At 39.1% G+C, this 20,524-nt stretch overlaps 1 protein-coding gene across 1 annotated transcript in view; it reads left to right on the forward strand.

Moving 5' to 3' along the window:
* Positions 1-20,524, forward strand: part of LOC106129524 (inositol polyphosphate-4-phosphatase type I A) — a 30,139-nt gene that overhangs the window by 2,477 nt on the left and 7,138 nt on the right. The window contains exons 5-19 of the mRNA XM_060953543.1: positions 459-620; positions 1,541-1,690; positions 2,015-2,220; positions 3,713-3,903; positions 4,365-4,521; positions 5,396-5,574; positions 6,806-6,921; positions 7,599-8,033; positions 12,901-13,060; positions 14,706-14,896; positions 16,011-16,222; positions 17,095-17,191; positions 17,905-18,085; positions 18,809-18,931; positions 19,962-20,097. Coding sequence (XP_060809526.1) covers positions 459-620; positions 1,541-1,690; positions 2,015-2,220; positions 3,713-3,903; positions 4,365-4,521; positions 5,396-5,574; positions 6,806-6,921; positions 7,599-8,033; positions 12,901-13,060; positions 14,706-14,896; positions 16,011-16,222; positions 17,095-17,191; positions 17,905-18,085; positions 18,809-18,931; positions 19,962-20,097 — 2,696 coding nt within the window. The remainder of the gene's footprint in view (positions 1-458; positions 621-1,540; positions 1,691-2,014; positions 2,221-3,712; positions 3,904-4,364; positions 4,522-5,395; positions 5,575-6,805; positions 6,922-7,598; positions 8,034-12,900; positions 13,061-14,705; positions 14,897-16,010; positions 16,223-17,094; positions 17,192-17,904; positions 18,086-18,808; positions 18,932-19,961; positions 20,098-20,524) is intronic.

The raw sequence follows: 20,524 nt of genomic DNA on the forward strand, positions 1-20,524 counted from the left end.
TAAAACTACCGCTGTTTCGATTTTTATTACCTATGACGTGAAATGGGACGGCGATAGTTATTCGCGCGATGCAAACGGCGTCGCTCGTGCCATGTTACGGGGACAAGCCTTGTTGTAAACTTTCGTTAACGTCTTCATTTTCATGTAAAAAATAGGTTCGATCGGAAAATGTTTGACATGAAATATATTTCAGGTAAATTCGTAATTATTCTTGATATTTTGTTGCAACAAGCTTTCAGTGTTGCCAATTTAGCGTCGAAATTTCTATTTTAGTATATTTACTAACTTAGAAATTTCGACGCTTACGAACGAATAATTGCTAATGAACTTAACTACGGAGCTGCTTATTACCTTAGGACTACCTTGGGGCTCCTCTCCAGAGAGAAGGGACTTCGATGGTCTTATTCCAGGAAGATGGTTAACAATAATTATGTCAGTAACACTGTAATTTGTTTCAGACATGCAGCAACCCGTCTTTCTCGAAGACAATACTATTTCGGGCGAGCGACGGTCTTACGGGCGAGGCTCAGGTCAGGATCGTGGTGTACGACGTGAAGGAACTGGTCTCCGAGACCATGGTGCCCATGGGGTTCACAGCGTTGCAACTTAGTACTATACAGGTATTTATTTATTACTTTGACGGCCTCTGTGGCGCAGCGGTAGAGCGCTTGTCTGTGTCACCGGAGGTCCCGGGTTCCAATCCCGGTCAGGGCATGATGAGAAACGATCTTTCTCTGATTGGTCTGGATCTTGGATGTTTATCTATATAAGTATTTATTATAAAATATAGTATCGTTGAGTTAGTATCTCGTAACAGAAGTTTCGGACTTACTTCGAGGCTAACTCAATCTGTGTAATTTGTCCCATATATATTTATTTCTTTACTAGAGGCCGCCCGCGACTTCGTCCGCATGGAAACCCTATCAATCCCGCGGGAACTCTGGGATAAAAAGTAGCCTATGTGTTATTCTGGGTCTTCAGCTACCTACATACCAAATTTCATGGTAATCGGTTCAGTAGTTTTTGCGTGAAAGAGTAACAAACATCCATACAAACTTTCGCCTTTATAATAGTAGTAGGACTAGTAAATATAACGTTTTTTTTGACATGTACTGATTTTTTAAATTTTATTTATTTTTTTATTCAATATTGGATAAGGCATTTGTCTTTCATCTGACCTGATGGTAAGTGACGATGAAGACCAAGATTACATGTCTATACAAGAGATACCCATTTATTCTTCCTAAGCCACCTAGATGGGCCTTTCAGTCTTTTCAAGATTTATGGCTCTGGATACCTCTTACGGGTAAAGACGTTATATATCTAGGTTTATACTTATAGTTATCTGAATGGCCTGGGTCTTGGATGTTTATCTATATAAGTATATAAGTATTTATTATAACCTGTCACTATTTGAATCTCAATTCCATCATCAAACCGAACGTGACCTTTTAGTTCAAGACTGTTGGCTCCGTCTACTCCGCAAGGGATATAACCCTGACTTTATGTATCTATGTATGTATGTGTCGTTATGTTTTAGGAGGCTCAGAGACTACGAGTGGCCCTCCAGACGAGGGAGAACAGGACTATTGGTTTCGTGACCGTCAACGGTTGGAGCCTGGAGCCTTCCTATATCGGCACCTCACCCAGCCACTCCAACGACAAGAACAGCATTGAGATACCACAGAAGGTATAGAATAGAACAATAGATTTATAGGTAGCAATCTGCCGTGTGGTTCCCGGCACCAATTGAAGAATAGGACCACTCCATCTTTTTGCAATGGATGTCGTAATAGGCGACTGAGGGGTAGGCTTAAAAACTTGAGATTCTTCTTTTAGGCGATGGGCTAGCAACCTGTCACTATTTGAATCTCATTTCTATCGTTTAGCCAAACAGCTGAACGCGGTTATTCAGTCTTTTTAAGACTGTTCGCTCTGTCTATCCCACAAGGGATATGGACGTGATTATATGTACGTATCTATGTTAGAAATTTCAATTAGAATCTATCACCAGGTGCTCTGCCACCGGCGGTCGCAGTCCCTGCCCCCCAGACTGGGGCTCAAGCTGAAGTTTCCCTCGTACGGGACGCTGCTGAAGCAGAACTTCCTGAACAGCCACCAGGTGACGTACAGGTTCCACTCGGGCCTGGGCGGGGACATCACGGTGCACGAGATCATGGCGGAACCGAAACTGTGTTATACTATGCCGATGCAGCTGTTGTAAGTATAGTTTTAGTTCAGTTAATACTAACTAGGTAATATTATAGAGTGAGTTTGTTAATTACTTTTTTTATTTATTTATTACACAATATTCATTATAAACTTAAAACAATATTCCCCAAAATTGTTTTCACAGTTTGACTGCGGTCATTTAAAGTTACTAATTTAACACAATAAATAAAACTATATATCTATAATGTGTAGGTAACAATTTAGTTTTAAGCTTACATACTTCTATAGAATATGAGAAGTAATTTTTTTTTTGAGTTTTTTAATTAATGCTTTGGTCCCACATACAGATCTAATGTCTGCGACTTGACGGCGTTATTTTCTGTATTTGTAATTGAGAGTCTGGAGTGGAACTTGGGTACTTTTTATCTCAGTAAAAACTGTAGTTCCCGTGGTATTTGCAAAAAACCTGTTAGATGGCGCTTAATTCGTTACTATTTTAAGTGGTGCTGTTTGAACAAAAAAACATAGTAAATAAATATATATACAACTAGTTTTACGCCCAGAAAAAATATATACAACTAGATTTACGCCCAGGAAAATTAAAAGAAATAAGCGACATGTCTTGATAGCTGAAGAAGTTGGTCTATCCCCCTGCCAAATTTTAGCAAAATCGTGCTGCTGTTTTTGTAATTATCCGTTTCTAAAAAAAATTACATATCCGACATGTGGTAATAAATATTATTTTAATTCCGCTTAAGTTTTTTTTTATTATATGTATTACTAGAGGCCGCCCGCGACTTCGTCCGCATGGAAACCCTATCAATCCCGCGGGAACTCTGGGATAAAAAGTAGCCTATGTGTTATTCTGGGTCTTCAGCTACCTACATACCAAATTTCATGGTAATCGGTTCAGTAGTTTTTGCGTGAAAGAGTAACAAACATCCATACAAACTTTCGCCTTTATAATAGTAGTAGGATAATGTAGTGTAATAATGTAGTTAAAAATGTGGATGAGGCGAAAGAAAGTATGCAGAGATCGTAGCAAGTGGAAAGATGTAATCACTGCCTACCCCACCGAGAAAATGGCGTGATTTTATGTATGTAAATCGTACTCCATTACATATGACAAGTGTATCTATATGTAGTCTCCATCTTTCAAAATGGAGATTTCTCATCTTTATCTTTATTTATTTATAAGGCAACAAAACAGACACTAAGTAATAAGATACAAGGTTTCTTAATAACTAAAATTGTACCAACTTTGCATCCTAAACGCGTATGCGCAGTTGCTCAAGCTTATTAACTAATATAAAACTTGTTATGAGCGAGTATTTACAATAATAAAAGTACTAAAATTACAAATACATACAATACAGTTAATTAAAAACAATTACAAAAGAGGTAGTCTCTGCCTACCCCTCCGGGAAAGAGGCGTGATTTTATGTATGTATGTATGTGCAAAAACAATGCCGATTATCAAAGGAATCTATCCGGCAAAGAGACGTGACTTTATACCTAAATGCCCACCTTCACCCCACAGGGACATATACATCCTCCGCGAGAAGGAGCTGCTGGAGGAGCTCCTGTCAGTCGGCGAGATGTGCAACCAGTGGCACTCCAGGCAGCTGGAGCTGGTGAGCGTCCACGTGGCGCTGCTGAGGCACTACTGCCACTCCAAGCTGTGCATGCAGCAGGTGGACAGTGCGCACTTCAAGGCCAGCAGTAGGAAAGGTATTCACACATACAAACATGCAAACATACAAACGTACAAACATACATACATACAAACAAACGTACAAACGTACAAACATACAAACAAACGTACAAACGTACAAACATACATACATACAAACGTACATACATATATACAAACATACAAACATATATACATACATATAATCACCGTCTATATCCCTTGACAGAGCCAACAGTCTTGAAAGACTGATAGGTCACGTTCAGCTGTTTGGCATGATGATAGAATTGAGATTCAAATAGTGATAGGTTGCTAGCCCATCGCCTAAAAGAAGATATCCCAAGTTTATAACCCTATCCCTTAGTCGTCTTTGGCGACATCTATGGGAATGAGACAAAGTTGTCCTATTCTTTTTTTATTGGTGTCGGAAACCAAAATAAAGTATAACAATTCGTCTATTCCCTAATCCCTGTGAAACCAAGACCAATTATTTTAACAGAGGAAGCGAGTCTAGAGTTCGCGCCCATAAATCTGCACCTCCAACGGCTCTGGGTTCACAACGACACGCTGAACAAGACCGGTTTCCACGACGTCATAACCGCCGGGGCATTCGCTGCGCACACGCACAAATCTGAGAGGACCGGGGGTCTTATAACGTAAGTACATGTGTTATAGAAAATGAAATTATAATTATTGACTAACATAGTAATTGTAGTATTGAGGTTAACTAAATTTGTAATATCTAACTTTAAAAAATTCCGAATTTATATGGCACATATAATTATAATATTTTATTACTTATAAGCCTATCCCTTAGTCGCCTTTTACGACATCAATGAGAAAGAGATGGAGTGGTCCTATTCTTTTTTTTGGTGTCGAGAACCACACGGCGAAGAATTTTACATGAACATAACAAAACCTCATCTTATTATGGTTAACATTTAACACCCCATTTTTCCGTCGGGGGTTAAAAAAATATATTTATACTATTTTATTGGGGCAACAAACAACAATTTTCTTTTTATTTTCGTAGAGGTGTAAAATAATATACATACATACATATGGTCACGTCTATATCCCTTGCGGGGTGGACAGAGCCAACAGTCTTGAAAAGACTGAACGCCTACGTTCAGCTATTTAGCTTAATGATAGAATTGAAATTCAAACAGTGACAGGTTGCTAGCCCATCGCCTAAAAGAAGAATCCTAAGTTTATAAGCCTATTTCTTAGTCGCCTTTTACAATATGTCAAATATATAATATATATATAAAGAACAGGCCGTCAAATTCAATTTGACGTATTGTTCAATTTGACGTACATCTATATATATATATATTATTATATTATTATATATATATATATATATATATATATATATATATATATATATATATACGGGACAAATCACACAAATTGAGTTAGCAGTTAGTTAGTCTGTCTGCCCCACAAGGGATATAGACGTGATTATATGTATGTATGTAAAAGTCAAAGTGAACACGTCCCTTAAAAAAATAACAATAACGATTCCAGCCTGGTGCAGCAAGTGAAGGATGGTCACAGCGCAGCGGATTCTGCTCGCAACAAGATCGAGGCGGAGTATGAGAACGTGGTGGCCGTCAGACGACTCCGGGACGAGGTCAGCGTGGACCTGGACAACGTGCTGATGATGCTGCTGGCCAAGCAGACGTGTTTGGCGCCGGTCCTTGAAGGTTATTGATACATATCCTACTACTATTATAAAGGCGAAAGTTTGTATGGATGTATGGATGTTTGTTACTCTTTCACGCAAAAACTACTGAACCGATTACCATGAAATTTGGTATGTAGGTAGCTGAAGACCCAGAATAACACATAGGCTACTTTTTATCCCAGAGTTCCCGCGGGATTGATAGGGTTTTCATGCGGACGAAGTCGCGGGCGGCCTCTAGTACATACATATAGAGGCCGAACTAGTAGTTGGTAAAAAATATAATTTATTACTAGCTGTCCGTGTGGTTCCCGGCACCAATATAAAAAAGGAAAGGAACACTCCATCTCATTTCCCGTGGATGTCGTAAGAGGCGACTAAGGGATAGGCTTTTAAACTTGCGATTCTTCTTTTAGGCGATGGGCTAGCTAGCAACCTGTCACTGTTTGAATCTTAATTCTATCATTAAGCCAAATAGCTGAACGTGGCCATTTAGTCTTTAAGACTGTTGGCTCTGTCTACCCCGCATGGGATATAGACGTGACGATATGTATGTATGTATAATAATATAGAGCACTAACAGTAGTAGGTAACGTTGTTTTACCATATTGTAAATATTTTTTAAGTAATTTCTAGTAAAAAAAAACACGTGTGTAGTGATAATTTATTTTCCGATTATTAGACCTACTCACTATGCTCACAAAATTTCATGAGAATCGGTCAAGCCGTTTCAAAATTGTGACACGAGAATTTTATATGTAAGATTTCCAAAAGACTTGCCAGAGCTCGGACCGTAAATTAACTTATTTTCAGTGAACGGAGAAATAATAAGGCGGTAAATGGCTGGTGAATTTAGCACATGCGCAGACTTTTTGGCTCAATTTGGTGCCGTGTTTTTACAATTATGCATTTTTTTTCCATAAAAAACAACTATGTATTAAGTGTTAGTTCCGTGTTATTTCCAACACTTTAAAATATTTTGTTTAGAATTGTTTCCATGGATGTCGTAAAAGGCGACTGAGGGATAGGCTTATGCGATTGGCATTCCTCTTGTAGGGGATATGCTAGTTATCTGTCAGTATTTGAATCTGAGTTCCATCATTAAGTCATACAGCTTAACGTGACCTTTCATTATTTTCAAGACTGTTGGCTCTGTTTAACCCTCGAGGGACACAGACGTGATTATACGAGTATGTATGTATGTATGTCAAGTACTAGAGAAAGGTGATGGTTATAATTTTTTATGTTTTCAGGTCTAAAGAGCAAAGTTAAAAGTCTCCTCGCGTTGTTTGAACCAACCGCCATTGAAGAGTCACTGTCCTTCATTGGTTGGCCGGAAAATAATTATGCTGATAACAACGAAACACAGGTGATTATATTGTACTTACTTACTATCTTCGTCCGTTTAAACGGTTAATCCGAGGTGGGATTCCTCGGTAATGTACCAATGACTATTTTCGAAGTAATGTACATTAGTTTGAATACTAACCGATGCTCTTACGGTGAGGGAAAACATCGTGAGGAAACTTGCACATTCAGGCAACTGAATGTATAAGCATGATCGGTCCAATACGGATTAGATCCCCCTGCAAAGGTAGCGTCGCTTCGTGTAAAAACCCTGACTCACCCAATCCAGGATCCATGGTCAAAGGAAGGCCTGCCCCGGGCTCCTCTCCAAATTGGTGAGGATGCAACCGGGACTGAAGCCTGGAGGAAGAATATAAATGTGAAAAAGCGTGAAAATGTGTGCCGTGTGATTCCCGGCACCAATAGAAAGAATAATAGGACCACTTTATCACTCTCCCATGGATGTCGTAAAAGGCGACTAAGGGGTAGGCTTAAAAACTTGGGATTCTTCTTTTAGGTGATGGGCTACCAACCTGTCACTATTTGAATCTCAATTCTATATTAAAGCCAAATAGCTGAACGTGGCCTATCAGTCATTACAAGACTGTTAGCTCTGTCTACCCCGCAAGGGATATAGACGTGATTATATATATTTTATATGTGATATTATATAAAGCGTTGTTTTTTGTACCCCCACAGGCCATGTCCACAATCGTCCGCCTCACAGAGCTATACTCGATGTTCGACACCATGAGCTCAGACTGCGACACCCTGGACGCTTCGTCCAGCTCCAGCTCCAAGGAAACCTCCCCTACCGTTGACTTCCCCAACTTATCATCGAGCGTGCCCAACATATTCGCCAACCAACAGGCGAATCAGAAAGACATAACAGAATTGCAATTCTACAACAACTACTTCAAATCCGAGAAGAAGGAACGGAGCAATTTGAATCTGTCGTTCAGATCCGTTCGGTCGCTGGCGAAGCCCAAACTGAATGATACGCAGAGTTTGTCTTTTGATAACAATAAGACAAGGCATGGCAGTTTGAGGAGCGATTTCAAGTCTTCCGCGTCGCTGGAGCAAGTGTCTTATAGGAGTTTGATGAATAGCATCGCGGGGAATGATAAGAAAAAGGTAATTTTTTTCTCATATGTTTTTTTTTTAAGTTAAGCGTTGGTATGTAGAATTTATGAGAACCTCTTTATAGTTACTGGTTTTATTATATTGTAAGTTGTAAGGAAATAAGATAAAGTTTTTACTTCGGGTACACTTTAAATATAATTTTCGCTACGTATCAGACATTAATTTGATTTTCAACATGTTGATTTGATTCTCAATTATTTAACACGTATTTTTAATTACTTGATAAACTTGGGATTCTACTTGTAGGCGATATGCTAGCGACCTGTAACTATTTGAATTTCAATTCCATTGTGAAGCCATAAAGCTGAACGTGGTCTTTCAGTCTTTTCAACACTGTTGACTCTGTCTACCCCGCAAGGGCTATAGACATGTAAAATATGTATGTGTGTCTGATTACAGTATTAATTGATTCTATTTCATTAATTTTTTTTGTCTGGAGATTTATTTATTTGCTTTTTAACCACCTTCAAAATAAGGTGGTTCTCCGTTTCACCTGTATGTATGTTTGTATGTTGTCCGCGATTATCTCGCGTTTCGCTGAACCGATTTTAATGCGGTTTTTAGAAAAAATGGTTGTTATAAATACCTAGGATATGGTTATAAAAATTTAGCCGATTTCCAAAAAGGACAGTATCGATTGGAGGCGGTTCTCTTTTTAAAAAAGTTATTTTGAATTTTATTTTGTTGTGCATGAATCGTGTAAAACTCACAGAATAACTTCAATTGAAAATCATTACAACTATTAAAATTAACACCTCTTAAGTGTATATATTGCTTGCGAATTTGGATTTCTTAGCGTTAATTGTGTTTTCAGCTTTGCAAATAGCACTTATTATGCATATTGTTCTGGCGATTATTGCGTCCTCAAAATGGGAATACATTTTGTTCGGTTTTGTGAATTATTTTCTTTATTATTATTATATTTTTATGTAACTTTCGTGTTTGTCATAATTTCTTATTAGGCTTTAGATAATAGTTTTAAACTGCTGGCGAATTTGAGATTAAATTTTAATTTTACGTTCACGCAAATAACGTGAAAACAGAAGAGTAATATTAAATCTACTTTTCATTTTGCTGCACTTAAAAACAGCGTTTGCAAGTCTCTGAACATATTTCTGTAATTTTTTCCTATGTCATAATTTTATTATATAAGTATTATATTTAGCCTAGCGAATTTAATATCACCTGCTCGTGAGGACGATAATAATGATTGATTTATATCCATTTAAATGTTAAGCATTTTGTGGACCTTTTTTTGCATTAATCATGTGATGATTAAAATAGTCACTATCACAACTGAGACCTTATTTTGTTTGAGGTAGATATATTAAATAATAATATAAATATATACGGGACAAATTACACAGATTGATCCTCGAAGTAAGTTCGAGTCTTGTGTTACGAGATACTTACTCAACGATACTATATTTTATAATAAATAAATACTTATTTAAATAAACATCCAAGACCCAGGCCAATTAGAAAAAGTTTTTTTCTCATCATGCCCTGACCGGGATTCGAACCCGGGACCTCCGGTGTTACAGACAAGCTTACTACCGTTGCGCCACAGAGGCCGTATGAGACTGATGATATGAGATTAAGCTGCATTTCACGTTATTTCCTTCTATGAAGTAGTAAAATAAGTTAAACTTGGAATTGTAATGGGTTAAATAATCGAAGTGGCACATCTGTGATGTTTTATTTTGATCGATCGCGACAGAGGTGTAATTTAAAAATATTGCAGTGCGAATTGCTGTTTAACTTTAATGATAGCTTGGAATTTTAAAATGCGACTGTTATACCACCCATCTGTTTTCCAGTGGAAGTCGTAAAAGGCGACTCAGGGATAGGCTTATAAAAATGCGATTCTTCTTTTAGGCGATGGGCTAGCTATTTGAATCTCAATTTTGTCATTAAGCAAACAGCTGAACGTGGCCTATCATCAATCTTTTCAAGACTGTTGACTCTGTCTACCCTGCAAGGAATATAGACGTGATTTGGTATATGTATGTATATTGAAATTGCTAATGAACTAATTGTAGTTGATAATAAACGTTTATTTATCTTGCTCTGCGCCAACGCCAATCTCCTGTTTGGTTTCCTTCCACCCAAAGGTTGACTGGAAGAGATTGCATTAGCGATAGGTCCGCCTTTGTACCATCTCTGTCTGTTTTGTGATGTTTTACTCTTTATGGTGCAATAAAGAGTATATATCTATATAATAAAGAGTTAACCCTGGGCTCTGAAGCATAGCGGCGGAGGTACAACCGGAGAATACACTAATATAATTAATGCAATATTATAAATGCGAAAGTTTGTATGTCAGTATGGATGTTTGTTACTCTTTCACGCAAAAACTACTGAATTGATTACGATGAAATTTGGTATGTAGGTAGCTGAAGACCCAGAATAACATATAGGCTACTTTTTGTGTCTTTTTATGCCGCAGTCCCCGCGGGAATGATTCCACGCGGACGAAGTCGCGGGCGGTCTCTAGTATGATAATAAATTCTGATTGGCTGAATGAAATCGCCATTAGCCAAACATTGCAAATGCGATTTTATTTTATCCAACAAATATAGAAATGACTGCGATCGTTATCCTCAGTATATTTTTAAATATATTTTGTATATGTTTTAAATAAGTTTAAAATTATGAATTGTGACATTATGTTTTTTTTTTAATGCGGTAGTTTAATGTCTTTAATAGTTTATTATGATATTTTTTTGGCGAAATTATAAATGTGTTAAAATAAGGTAAGGTTATGTTAAAAAAATAAGCCTAAACAAAATTATTTACTAAATTTAAGTCAAATCTGTGCCAATTATATATAGTGACAAGTGAGGAATTTAAAAAGCTTTTATTTTTTAAGGTGCTTTCTGTTCTGCTCGTTCAGCTGTTTGGCTTTATGATAGAATTGAGATTCAAGTAGTGACAGGTTACTAGTCTGTCGCCTAAAAGAACAATCCCAAGTTTATAAGCCTATCCCTTAATCGCATTTTACAATATCCATGGGAAAGAGATGGAGTAATCCTATTCTTTTTTATTTTGGTGCACCAAACCACCACCATGCTGATATTACCCTTCTTCTTTCATCACAATCACGGATTTGTCAGATTATTACACGAAATGATAAGACGATTATTTAAATTACTTTACTATTAAAATTAATTATCCTTAAGGGCCTTCAATGATGCCCAAAATAACTATTCCGCGCGGACGAAGTCGCGGGCACAGCTAGTATCATATACACATTTAGAGTCGCATATGCCCTTTTGAACTCAGCGAATTGCAATGCAAATTTATTCACCAACTGTTATATTTTATACAAGCTCTTTCTCGCAGTTCTGCGTCGTTAGACTAGAATTTCACCTATCTTGTTTCTGTGGACATTTATACAAGAGTATTATTATAACAATATACATACGCCGGATATACAGAGCAAATAGTCTTAAAAAGACTAACAGGCCACGTTTAGCTGTTTGGCTCAATGATAGAATTGTGATTCAAATAGTGACAAGTTGCTAGTCTGTCGCCTAAAAGAAGAATCCCAAGTTTATAAGCCTATCCCTTAGTCGCCTTTTACGACATCCATGGGAAAGAGATGGGGTGGTCCTTTTCTTTATTGTCTAATGGTGCCGGAAACCACACGGCACTATCTTAATATAACAAATTTAATCAAAATCTGTGCAAGCGTAACAGGTCTATATTCCTTACGGGTTAGACAGAGCCAATTGTTACACATGTCTTAAAAAGGTCACAATTAGCTGGATGGCTTAATAATAGATTGATTGAACTTTTAAAACTTAATTTATCATCCTCCATGTTCTGGAGAGGAGCCCAGGGTCCTCGTACGGTCACTCTGGACTTGGTAGACTTGGTAGCATAATCACAGACAAGCGATTCCATTATTTTATTTTATTACATTATCGCAATGCTAAGCTGTATGTTTCATGTTATAAAGTACCTAATAAGTATATTTTTTAATGATTTAAATCAGATTTGCTGTTTTTTTTTCATTACAAAAGTTTGTTATTTGTATTCTATTAAAATTTTAATGGTGTGTTTTGCATGGTTGTCGCGAATGTTTACGTAAACAAATAATATGTCTATAATGTTCGTGACATAAATAGGTAGATAAACTCATAATTGCACCAAAAATAAAAACAAAATAAAACTATCTCTTCCAGTCAACCTTAGGGTTAGGACATACTAAATGCTATAATATTTTTTTGTCATGTAACATTTTAGTTTGCATATTTATTGTATTGTGTATACAATGTACCTACTTAATTACCTACCTTTTTATTTTTGTGAAAGTTGCAACTCGATAAAAAACTAACTGTTTTCTAACTCAAACTATCTGTACGCATATTATAAGTAAAATCCGCTCAGTGTCCATTGACCACGAAAATGAAGTCTGATATTTGGTGGTAATGATCAGGTAAACAGGATACCATGTCAAACCCAGATTTTATCTCATTACAATGAGAATAGAGTGCTTACAAAATAACGCGAAATATGTGTCTAACATCATTAAACCAAAGGGGTAGACAAATTATAAGTCTAGAGATAAATTGAAGGCTACCTTCAGCTGGATGCTTTTCTGAAGGAATTGAGATTCATATATTGACAGGTCGCTAGTCAAGTTAATCTCAAGGTTGAAAGCATTTGCCTTGGTTGAATTGATACCAGACCAGCATTAAAGCTGTGCTTTATCAGTAATTTTCAATGTATCAGTTTTCGTACAGTAATAATGTAGGCTTCCCTATGAAGCTCATTGAGAAGGTTGCACCTGGTATGCTTAGATAATGTAGCTCAATCCCTGTGATATTCATGTAAAGCTATTCCCTACCAGGGCAGCGACCGACGGGACTCCACCGGGTTCCCAGCGACCCAGCTAGACCCTGCTGCGAGGGACATGCACCTGTCTTACCTGACCAATATCAGCAGCAACGTTGATGAAGCCTTGGTAGCAGTAGCCAAAGGTTCAGCTGAAGCAGTCTGCTGTCTCCATGGTGAGTGTTCATTACTGTCTCTAACCATCACCTCTCTCACTGACCAACATCTGTTGATGAAGCCAAGGGCTCAGCCGAGGCAGTCTGCTGTCTCCATGGTGAGTGTTGATGTCTGTCTCCAACCATCACCTCTCTCACTGACCAACATCTTTTGATGAAGCCAAGGGCTCAGCTGAGGCAGTCTGCTGTCTCCATGGTGAGTGTTCATTACTGTCTCTAACCATCACCTCTCTCACTGACCAACATCTGTTGATGAAGCCAAGGGCTCAGCCGAGGCAGTCTGCTGTCTCCATGGTGAGTGTTGATGTCTGTCTCCAACCATCACCTCTCTCACTGACCAACATCTGTTGATGAAGCCAAGGGCTCAGCCGAGGCAGTCTGCTGTCTCCATGGTGAGTGTTGATGTCTGTCTCTAACCATCACCTCTCTTACTGACCAACATCTGTTGATGAAGCCAAGGGCTCAGCCGAGGCAGTCTGCTGTCTCCATGGTGAGTGTTCATTACTGTCTCTAACCATCACCTCTCTCACTGACCAACATCTGTTGATGGAGCCAAGGGCTCAGCCGAAGCAGTCTGCTGTCTCCATGGTGAGTGTTCATTACTGTCTCCAACCATCACCTCTCTCACTGACCAACATCTGTTGATGAAGCCAAGGGCTCAGCCGAGGCAGTCTGCTGTCTCCATGGTGAGTGTTCATTACTGTCTCTAACCATCACCTCTCTCACTGACCAACATCTGTTGATGAAGCCAAGGGCTCAGCCGAGGCAGTCTGCTGTCTCCATGGTGAGTGTTGATGTCCGTCTCCAACCATCACCTCTCTCACTGACCAACATCTGTTGTTGAAGCCAAGGGCTCAGCCGAGGCAGTCTGCTGTCTCCATGGTGAGTGTTGATGTCTGTCTCCAACCATCACCTCTCTCACTGACCAACATCTGTTGATGAAGCCAAGGGCTCAGCCGAGGCAGTCTGCTGTCTCCATGGTGAGTGTTGATGTCCGTCTCCAACCATCACCTCTCTCACTGACCAAGATCTGTTGATGAAGCCAAGGGCTCAGCCGAGGCAGTCTGCTGTCTCCATGGTGAGAGTTGATGTCTGTCTCCAACCATCACCTCTCTCACTGACCAACATCTGTTGATGATAACTCAATCTATGTTATCTGTCCCGTATATATTAATTTTATTGTTATCCACGCAATGGAAATGCCTGTATGGTTTGGTCATGTCGAGAGGATGATTGAAAGCAGGTTGACTATGCAAATATGTATACAAAGGGAAGGTGAATGTTGTACTGTTTGAGTGGGAAGGCCTAGACGAACGTACCTTGATCAAATCGGAGACGTTCTAGCAATAGGTTGCATACCGACGAGCCTGCATGAAGACAGGAATCAATGATAAAGCGAAAGAAGTATGCAGGGATTATGATAAGTGGTAAGATGTGGTTTCTGCCTACCCCATCGGGAAAGACGCATGATATAAGCATTTATGTAAGTACGTAATTACTTAAGAGATCCCTTCATGGGATAAGTCCGCTATTGCAAGTGATTTATTTATTTTATAACTATGTACTATTTTCTTGTTACTGTGTAAATTTCTATGCAATAAAGCTTTTACAAACAAATAAACAAACAAACAAATTACTTTCCCAGACGCAACCGCGTTGGATGAGAAAATCGAGCAGCTCAAAGGTTACATGGAGTCGTTGAAGTGGAGCAGCGGCGAGGTGGCGCGCTGGCTGCGCATCTCGCACGCGGCGCTGCGCCTGCGCTGCGAGGCCGCCGGCTGGGCCCGAGACAGGGCCGCGCTCCAAATGAGGAGGGACACGTGTTTTTCGCAGGCGGTACGTTGCTGTTATAAATACAACTTCACTACATAGTGTAAAGCAAAGTCGCTATTTTAGTCCGTTTGTCTGTATGCTTAAATCTTTAAAATTACGCAACGGATTTTGATGCGGTTTTTTTGTAACAGATAGAGTGGAGAGGAAGGTTTTTATGTATAATTTTTTCCGAATTTTGCACCCGTGCGAAGCCGGGGCGGGTCGCTAGTAATATTGTAAATGCGAATGTTTGTGAGTATGTCAGATCAGGATGTCAGTATGGATGTTTGTTACTCTTTCACGAAAAAACTACTGATAAGATTACGATGTAATTAGGTATGTTGGGTAGCTGAAGACCCAGAATAACATATAGGCTACATTTTATCTCGGATTTCCCGCGCGATTGATAGTTAAGTTATGATAGGTTCCCGCGTGGACGAAGTCACGGGCGGCCTCTAGTATACTTTAAAAGTAGGGTTGCCATCTCTAAAATTTGGAAAATCAGACAAGACGCGCGAAAACCCCGGATTTTAGAGTCCGAAAGCCGGACATGTCAACAAGATCTTTTAAACATATACAATGCAATAAAAGACATTTGAAAATGTCATAAATCACTTTTTTTATTTATTCATTATTTTAACAACACAGAATCATATTACAATTTGATACAAATTGTTTATATAAATCAGCTTTTTTAACGGTGAATATACTTGGTTCGTCGGTTGATTGTGGTGTGCGAGTATAGTGCGTGTCTCGCGGGCGGCCCAAATTTTTTTTATTTATTAATTTTTTAAAACCCGGTCAACAAATGAAACCTTCCCCGGACGCTCCCCGGATGCCCTCTAAACTAGGACAAATCCGGGGAAACCCGGACGGATGGTGATGACCCTATTTAAAAGGCATGTGTAAAGGTCTTCAAACAATATGAACTAGTTAATAACGTAATTTTAAAACTTTCATAGCAAATACATCTGACAACTCGTTTCATACATACATATAATCACGTATATATTTATCTTGATAGAATAATGCCGGGAACCACACGGCACATCACATACATACAAGACAAATTACACAGATCGAGTTAGCCTCTAAATAAGTTCGAAGAAATCGTTCAAAATGAGTATTTCTATTTCAGCTGACCACAGTTACAACTGGTCTACTTTGCTGGCTGTGTTCCGTCCCCAGCGACATAGTGGTTAAAGTGCTCAGCAGCGGTCTCGGGCCGCTGTGCGAGTTCGAGGGCCTCCTCAGCCTGTACTCCCGGGAGAAGGCCATGTGGGGGGACATGGTGGTGGCCGTGGAAGACCTGCAGAATGTCGTATTTAAGCTCACCAAAGTCGGGCATAGGTGAGATTTTTTTTTTTCAAATAATAATGTACCTTAGTACAGTGGTTTCAGGAGATAGCTGTGCCATTTCGCCTTGATTTAAGTATGGGAGGTGGCCCAGGTATTACATAAGCTGAGTGTACAAACTTTATGGAATTCCTGATGTTTAAATTTATACTGTGTGTAGCAATTAAATGAATTATTTATCTACTATGAAAGATCATCATAAGTACTTTGGACATTTGACCGTACAGGGGAATCTTAATAAAAAAACATACTGTTTACAACTGTAATTTGTTATTGAAAACATACTGTTTATAAATGTTATTTATTATTATCGCTCGCTGTTTCACTTTTTATTATGAAGTGAAATGGGACAGCTTTAGTGTTTAAGCGTTCCAGCGGCTGTCTTTACTGGGGCAGGAGTATCGCAAAAATTTTTTTTAAAAATTGTCTCAATCATGAAGTCTTAAGAATAAGCTAGTTCATATTGGCGGCCTCTGTGGCGCAGCGGTAGTACGCTTATATGTGACCCGGGTTCGAATCCCGGCCAACGCATAATGAGAAAATAACATTTTTTGATTGTCCTGGGTCTTGGATATGTATCTATATAAGTATTTATTATAAAATATAGTATCGTTGAGTTAGTATCTCGTAACACAAGTGTCGAACTTACTTCGAGGTTGACTCAATCTGTGTAATTTATCATAAAAAATAATAATTTAGATATTTCAACACACACACACATACACAATCACGTCTATATCCCTTGCGGGGTAGACAGAGCCAACAGTGTCGAAAAGACTGATAACGTGGCCTACGTTCGGCCGCTTGGTGTAATGATAGAATTGAGATTCGAATAGTGACAGGTTAATGACACAATATTATTTCAGCAACATGGCGGTACCCCAGCTGAATGGTACCCGGGGCGCTCTCACCGTGTACATTCCCGTGTCAGACTCATTGTTTTCCAAGTTCACTTGTAAAGAGGTCAGTGTTTTTCTTTAATTAATTAGGTAGATATAATATAGATTACAATTAAATCAAATTAAAACTACTTATAAAATGAAAGAAAAAAGATGACAACGAACTAAAATTTAATTTATAAATTGTACTTATTATTATTGAAATCATTAGTTTTACAATCATACATACATAAATATATATGGTCACGTCCATATTCCTTGCGGGGTAGACAGAGCCAACAGTCTTGAAACTCAGACTGTTGGCTCTGTCTTCTCTGTCTCAGACTCAGACATTCAGACTGATAGGCCACGCTCAGCTATTTGGCTTAATGATAGAATTGAGATTCAAATAGTGACGGGTTGCTAGCACATCGCCTAAAAATAGAATGCCAAGTTTGTAAGCCTATCCCTGAGTCGCCTTTTACGACATCCATGGGAAACAGATGGAGTGGTCCTATTCTTTTTTGTATTGGTGCCGGGAACCACACGGCACTCACTCAGTTTTACAATCATTCACAGTTTTTAATGTAGACAATTTGCATTCGTCCACGATTTGGATTCAAGAGATCTATGTATATTTGTAAATTGACGTCCGATGAAAATGCTGCAGTGTAGTTTGTTCCGCCGCTTTCTCTACACGCTTATGCGCTTTGGAAGAGTGTTTAAACAGCCCATTTTTAAACTGCCAAGAACCACACGATAGATCAATAATTATAATTTAATTAATATTGTCGCCAGCACCTATCGTTCACGATAACCGCCGTGTTTTTCAACATCGGCATCAACTGCAAGGCTCGGTTGGCCGAAGCGCTGGGCGAGACGGTGCCGCAGTACCACTCCAACGCGGACAACCTCCGCCGACTGTGCAAGTACCACCACGAGTACACCAAGCTGGCCACGGAGGACCACCACACGAGAGGTGACAGTTTTGTTAGGTGGTACTTTAGGACCACTCATTTTGGGTGGTACTTTAGGACCACTCAATTGAGGTGGTAGTTTAGAACCACTCATGTGAGGTGGTGCTTTAGGACCACTCATTTTAGGTGGTACTATAGGACCACTCATTGAGGTGGTACTTTAGAACCACTCATTAGAGGTGGTGCTTTAGAACCACTTATTTTAGGTGGTACTTTAGGACCTCTAATTTGTGGTGGTGCTTTAGAACCACTCATTTGAGGTGGTACTATAGAACCACCCATTGAGGTGGCACTTTAAAACCACTCATTTGAGATGGCACTTTAGAACCACTCATTTGAAGTGTTACTTTAGAACCACTCATTTGAAGTGGTACTTAAGAACCACTCATTAGAGGTGGTACTTTAGAACCACTCATTTGAGGTGGTACTTTAGAACCACTCATATGAGGAGGTACTTTAGAACCACTCATATGAGGAGGTACTTTAGAGCCACTCATTTGAGGTGCTACTTTAGAACCTCTCATTCGAGGCGGTACTTTAGAACAACTCTTCTGTGGTGGTACTTTAGAACCACTCATTTGAGGTGGTACTTATGAACCACTCATTAGAGGTGACATGACCCTTATTTGATTGACCTTACAACCTTTATAACATTTGGTATTATATATGTTTTTTAATTTTCTCGATAATGTAGATAGATAGGTAAATGGTCATTTTTTTGACAGCTTCCTCGCGAACCAAACCTCTGGAGGAGGTTATGGAGAACTTGAGGATAGCCGTGCACAAGAAGGTGCCGATGAACGTGGAAGTCCTCCACTTGGCGTCTCTGGCCACCAGGCTTATGAATGGTAAACCGATTTTTAAGAAATGAGTGTAATAGTAGGTAGTTTTAACCCTGGAAAATATAAAAAACGGAACCGCTGAGCTTGAATGAAGAGAGTTATGAATGTGGATGAAGGGAAGGAAGTATGCAGAGATCGTGGCAAGTGAATAGTAATAGTAGCCTCTGCCTACCCCTCCGGGAAAGAGGCGTGATTTTATGTATGTAAGTATGTATGTAAATATACGTTACTCTTCTGTTGATTCCCAAGTGAACGGGAATTTCACTTTATCAAGTGAGCGGAACTGCTGGCGAAACGTAATAAATAAATATCTTTAGTCTAGAGGCCGCCCGCGACTTCGTCCGCATGGAACTCTATCAATCCCGCGGGAACTCCGGGATAAAATGTAGCCTATATGTTATTCTGGGTCTTCAGCTACCTACATACCAAATTTCATCGTAATCGGTTCAGTAGTTTTTGCGTGAAAGACTAACAAACATCCATACTGACTTACAAACTTTCGCATTTGTAATATTATAGAAGGATATAAATTCTCGTGTCACAATGTTCGTACCCGTACTCCTCCGAAACGGCTGGACCGATTCTCATTAAATTTTGTGAGCATATTAATTAAGTCTGAGAAACGGCCAACATCTATTTTTCATACAAGGGGTATAATAATAAGGGGTAAGTGGTAAGGGTTGTCCACTCTTAACATTATTTACACATATGGTCACGTTTATATCCCTTGCGGTGTAGATAGAGCCAACAATCTTGGAAAGACTGATAGGCCACGTTCAGCTGTTTGGCTTTAAGATAGAATTGAGATTCAAATAGTGACAGGTTGCTAAATCCATCGCCTGAAAAAGAATCCCAAGTTTGTAAGCCTATCCCTTCGCCTTTTACGACATCCATGGGAAGAGATGGAATGGTCCTATTCTTTTTTGTATTGGTGCCGGGAACCACACGGCACCTTTATTTAACTAGAAATTACTTTATAATTATTCATATGGCAAAACTACGTTTGCCATAGTATTAGGTATATATTTGATTCCAGGTATAAGATTCACCTCGTGCAAAAGCGCCAAAGACCGCACGGGCATGTCAGTGACCCTGGAGCAATGCTCGATCCTGGCGTCGGAGTACCACTTGGCCGAGCACGAGTTCCAAAAGGCACTCAACATCATGCGTAGGTATGTTTCAATATCAATATTTTAATATTGTTTTTTTTATATATGTACATAAGGGTCAAATTACACTGATTGAGTTAGCCTCGAAGTGAGTTCGAGACTTGTGTTACGAGATACTAACACAACTATACTATATTTTATAATAAATACATACATATAGTAACGTCTATATCCCTTGCGGGTTAGACAGAATCAACAGACTTGAAAAGCCTGATAGGCCACGTTGAGCTTTTTGGCTTGATGATAGAATTGAGATTCAAATATTGACAGTTTGATAGCTTATCGCCTAAAAGAAGAGTCCAAAGTTTATAAGCCTATCCCTTAATCGCCTTCTACGACATCCATGGGAAAGAGATGGAGTGGTCCTATTTTCTTCGTATTGGTGCCGGGAACCACACGGCACTAATACAAAAATGAGTTAATATTTATG

Source organism: Amyelois transitella, chromosome Z (assembly GCF_032362555.1).
Source record: "Amyelois transitella isolate CPQ chromosome Z, ilAmyTran1.1, whole genome shotgun sequence".
In the NCBI taxonomy this organism is placed as follows: domain Eukaryota; kingdom Metazoa; phylum Arthropoda; class Insecta; order Lepidoptera; family Pyralidae; genus Amyelois; species Amyelois transitella.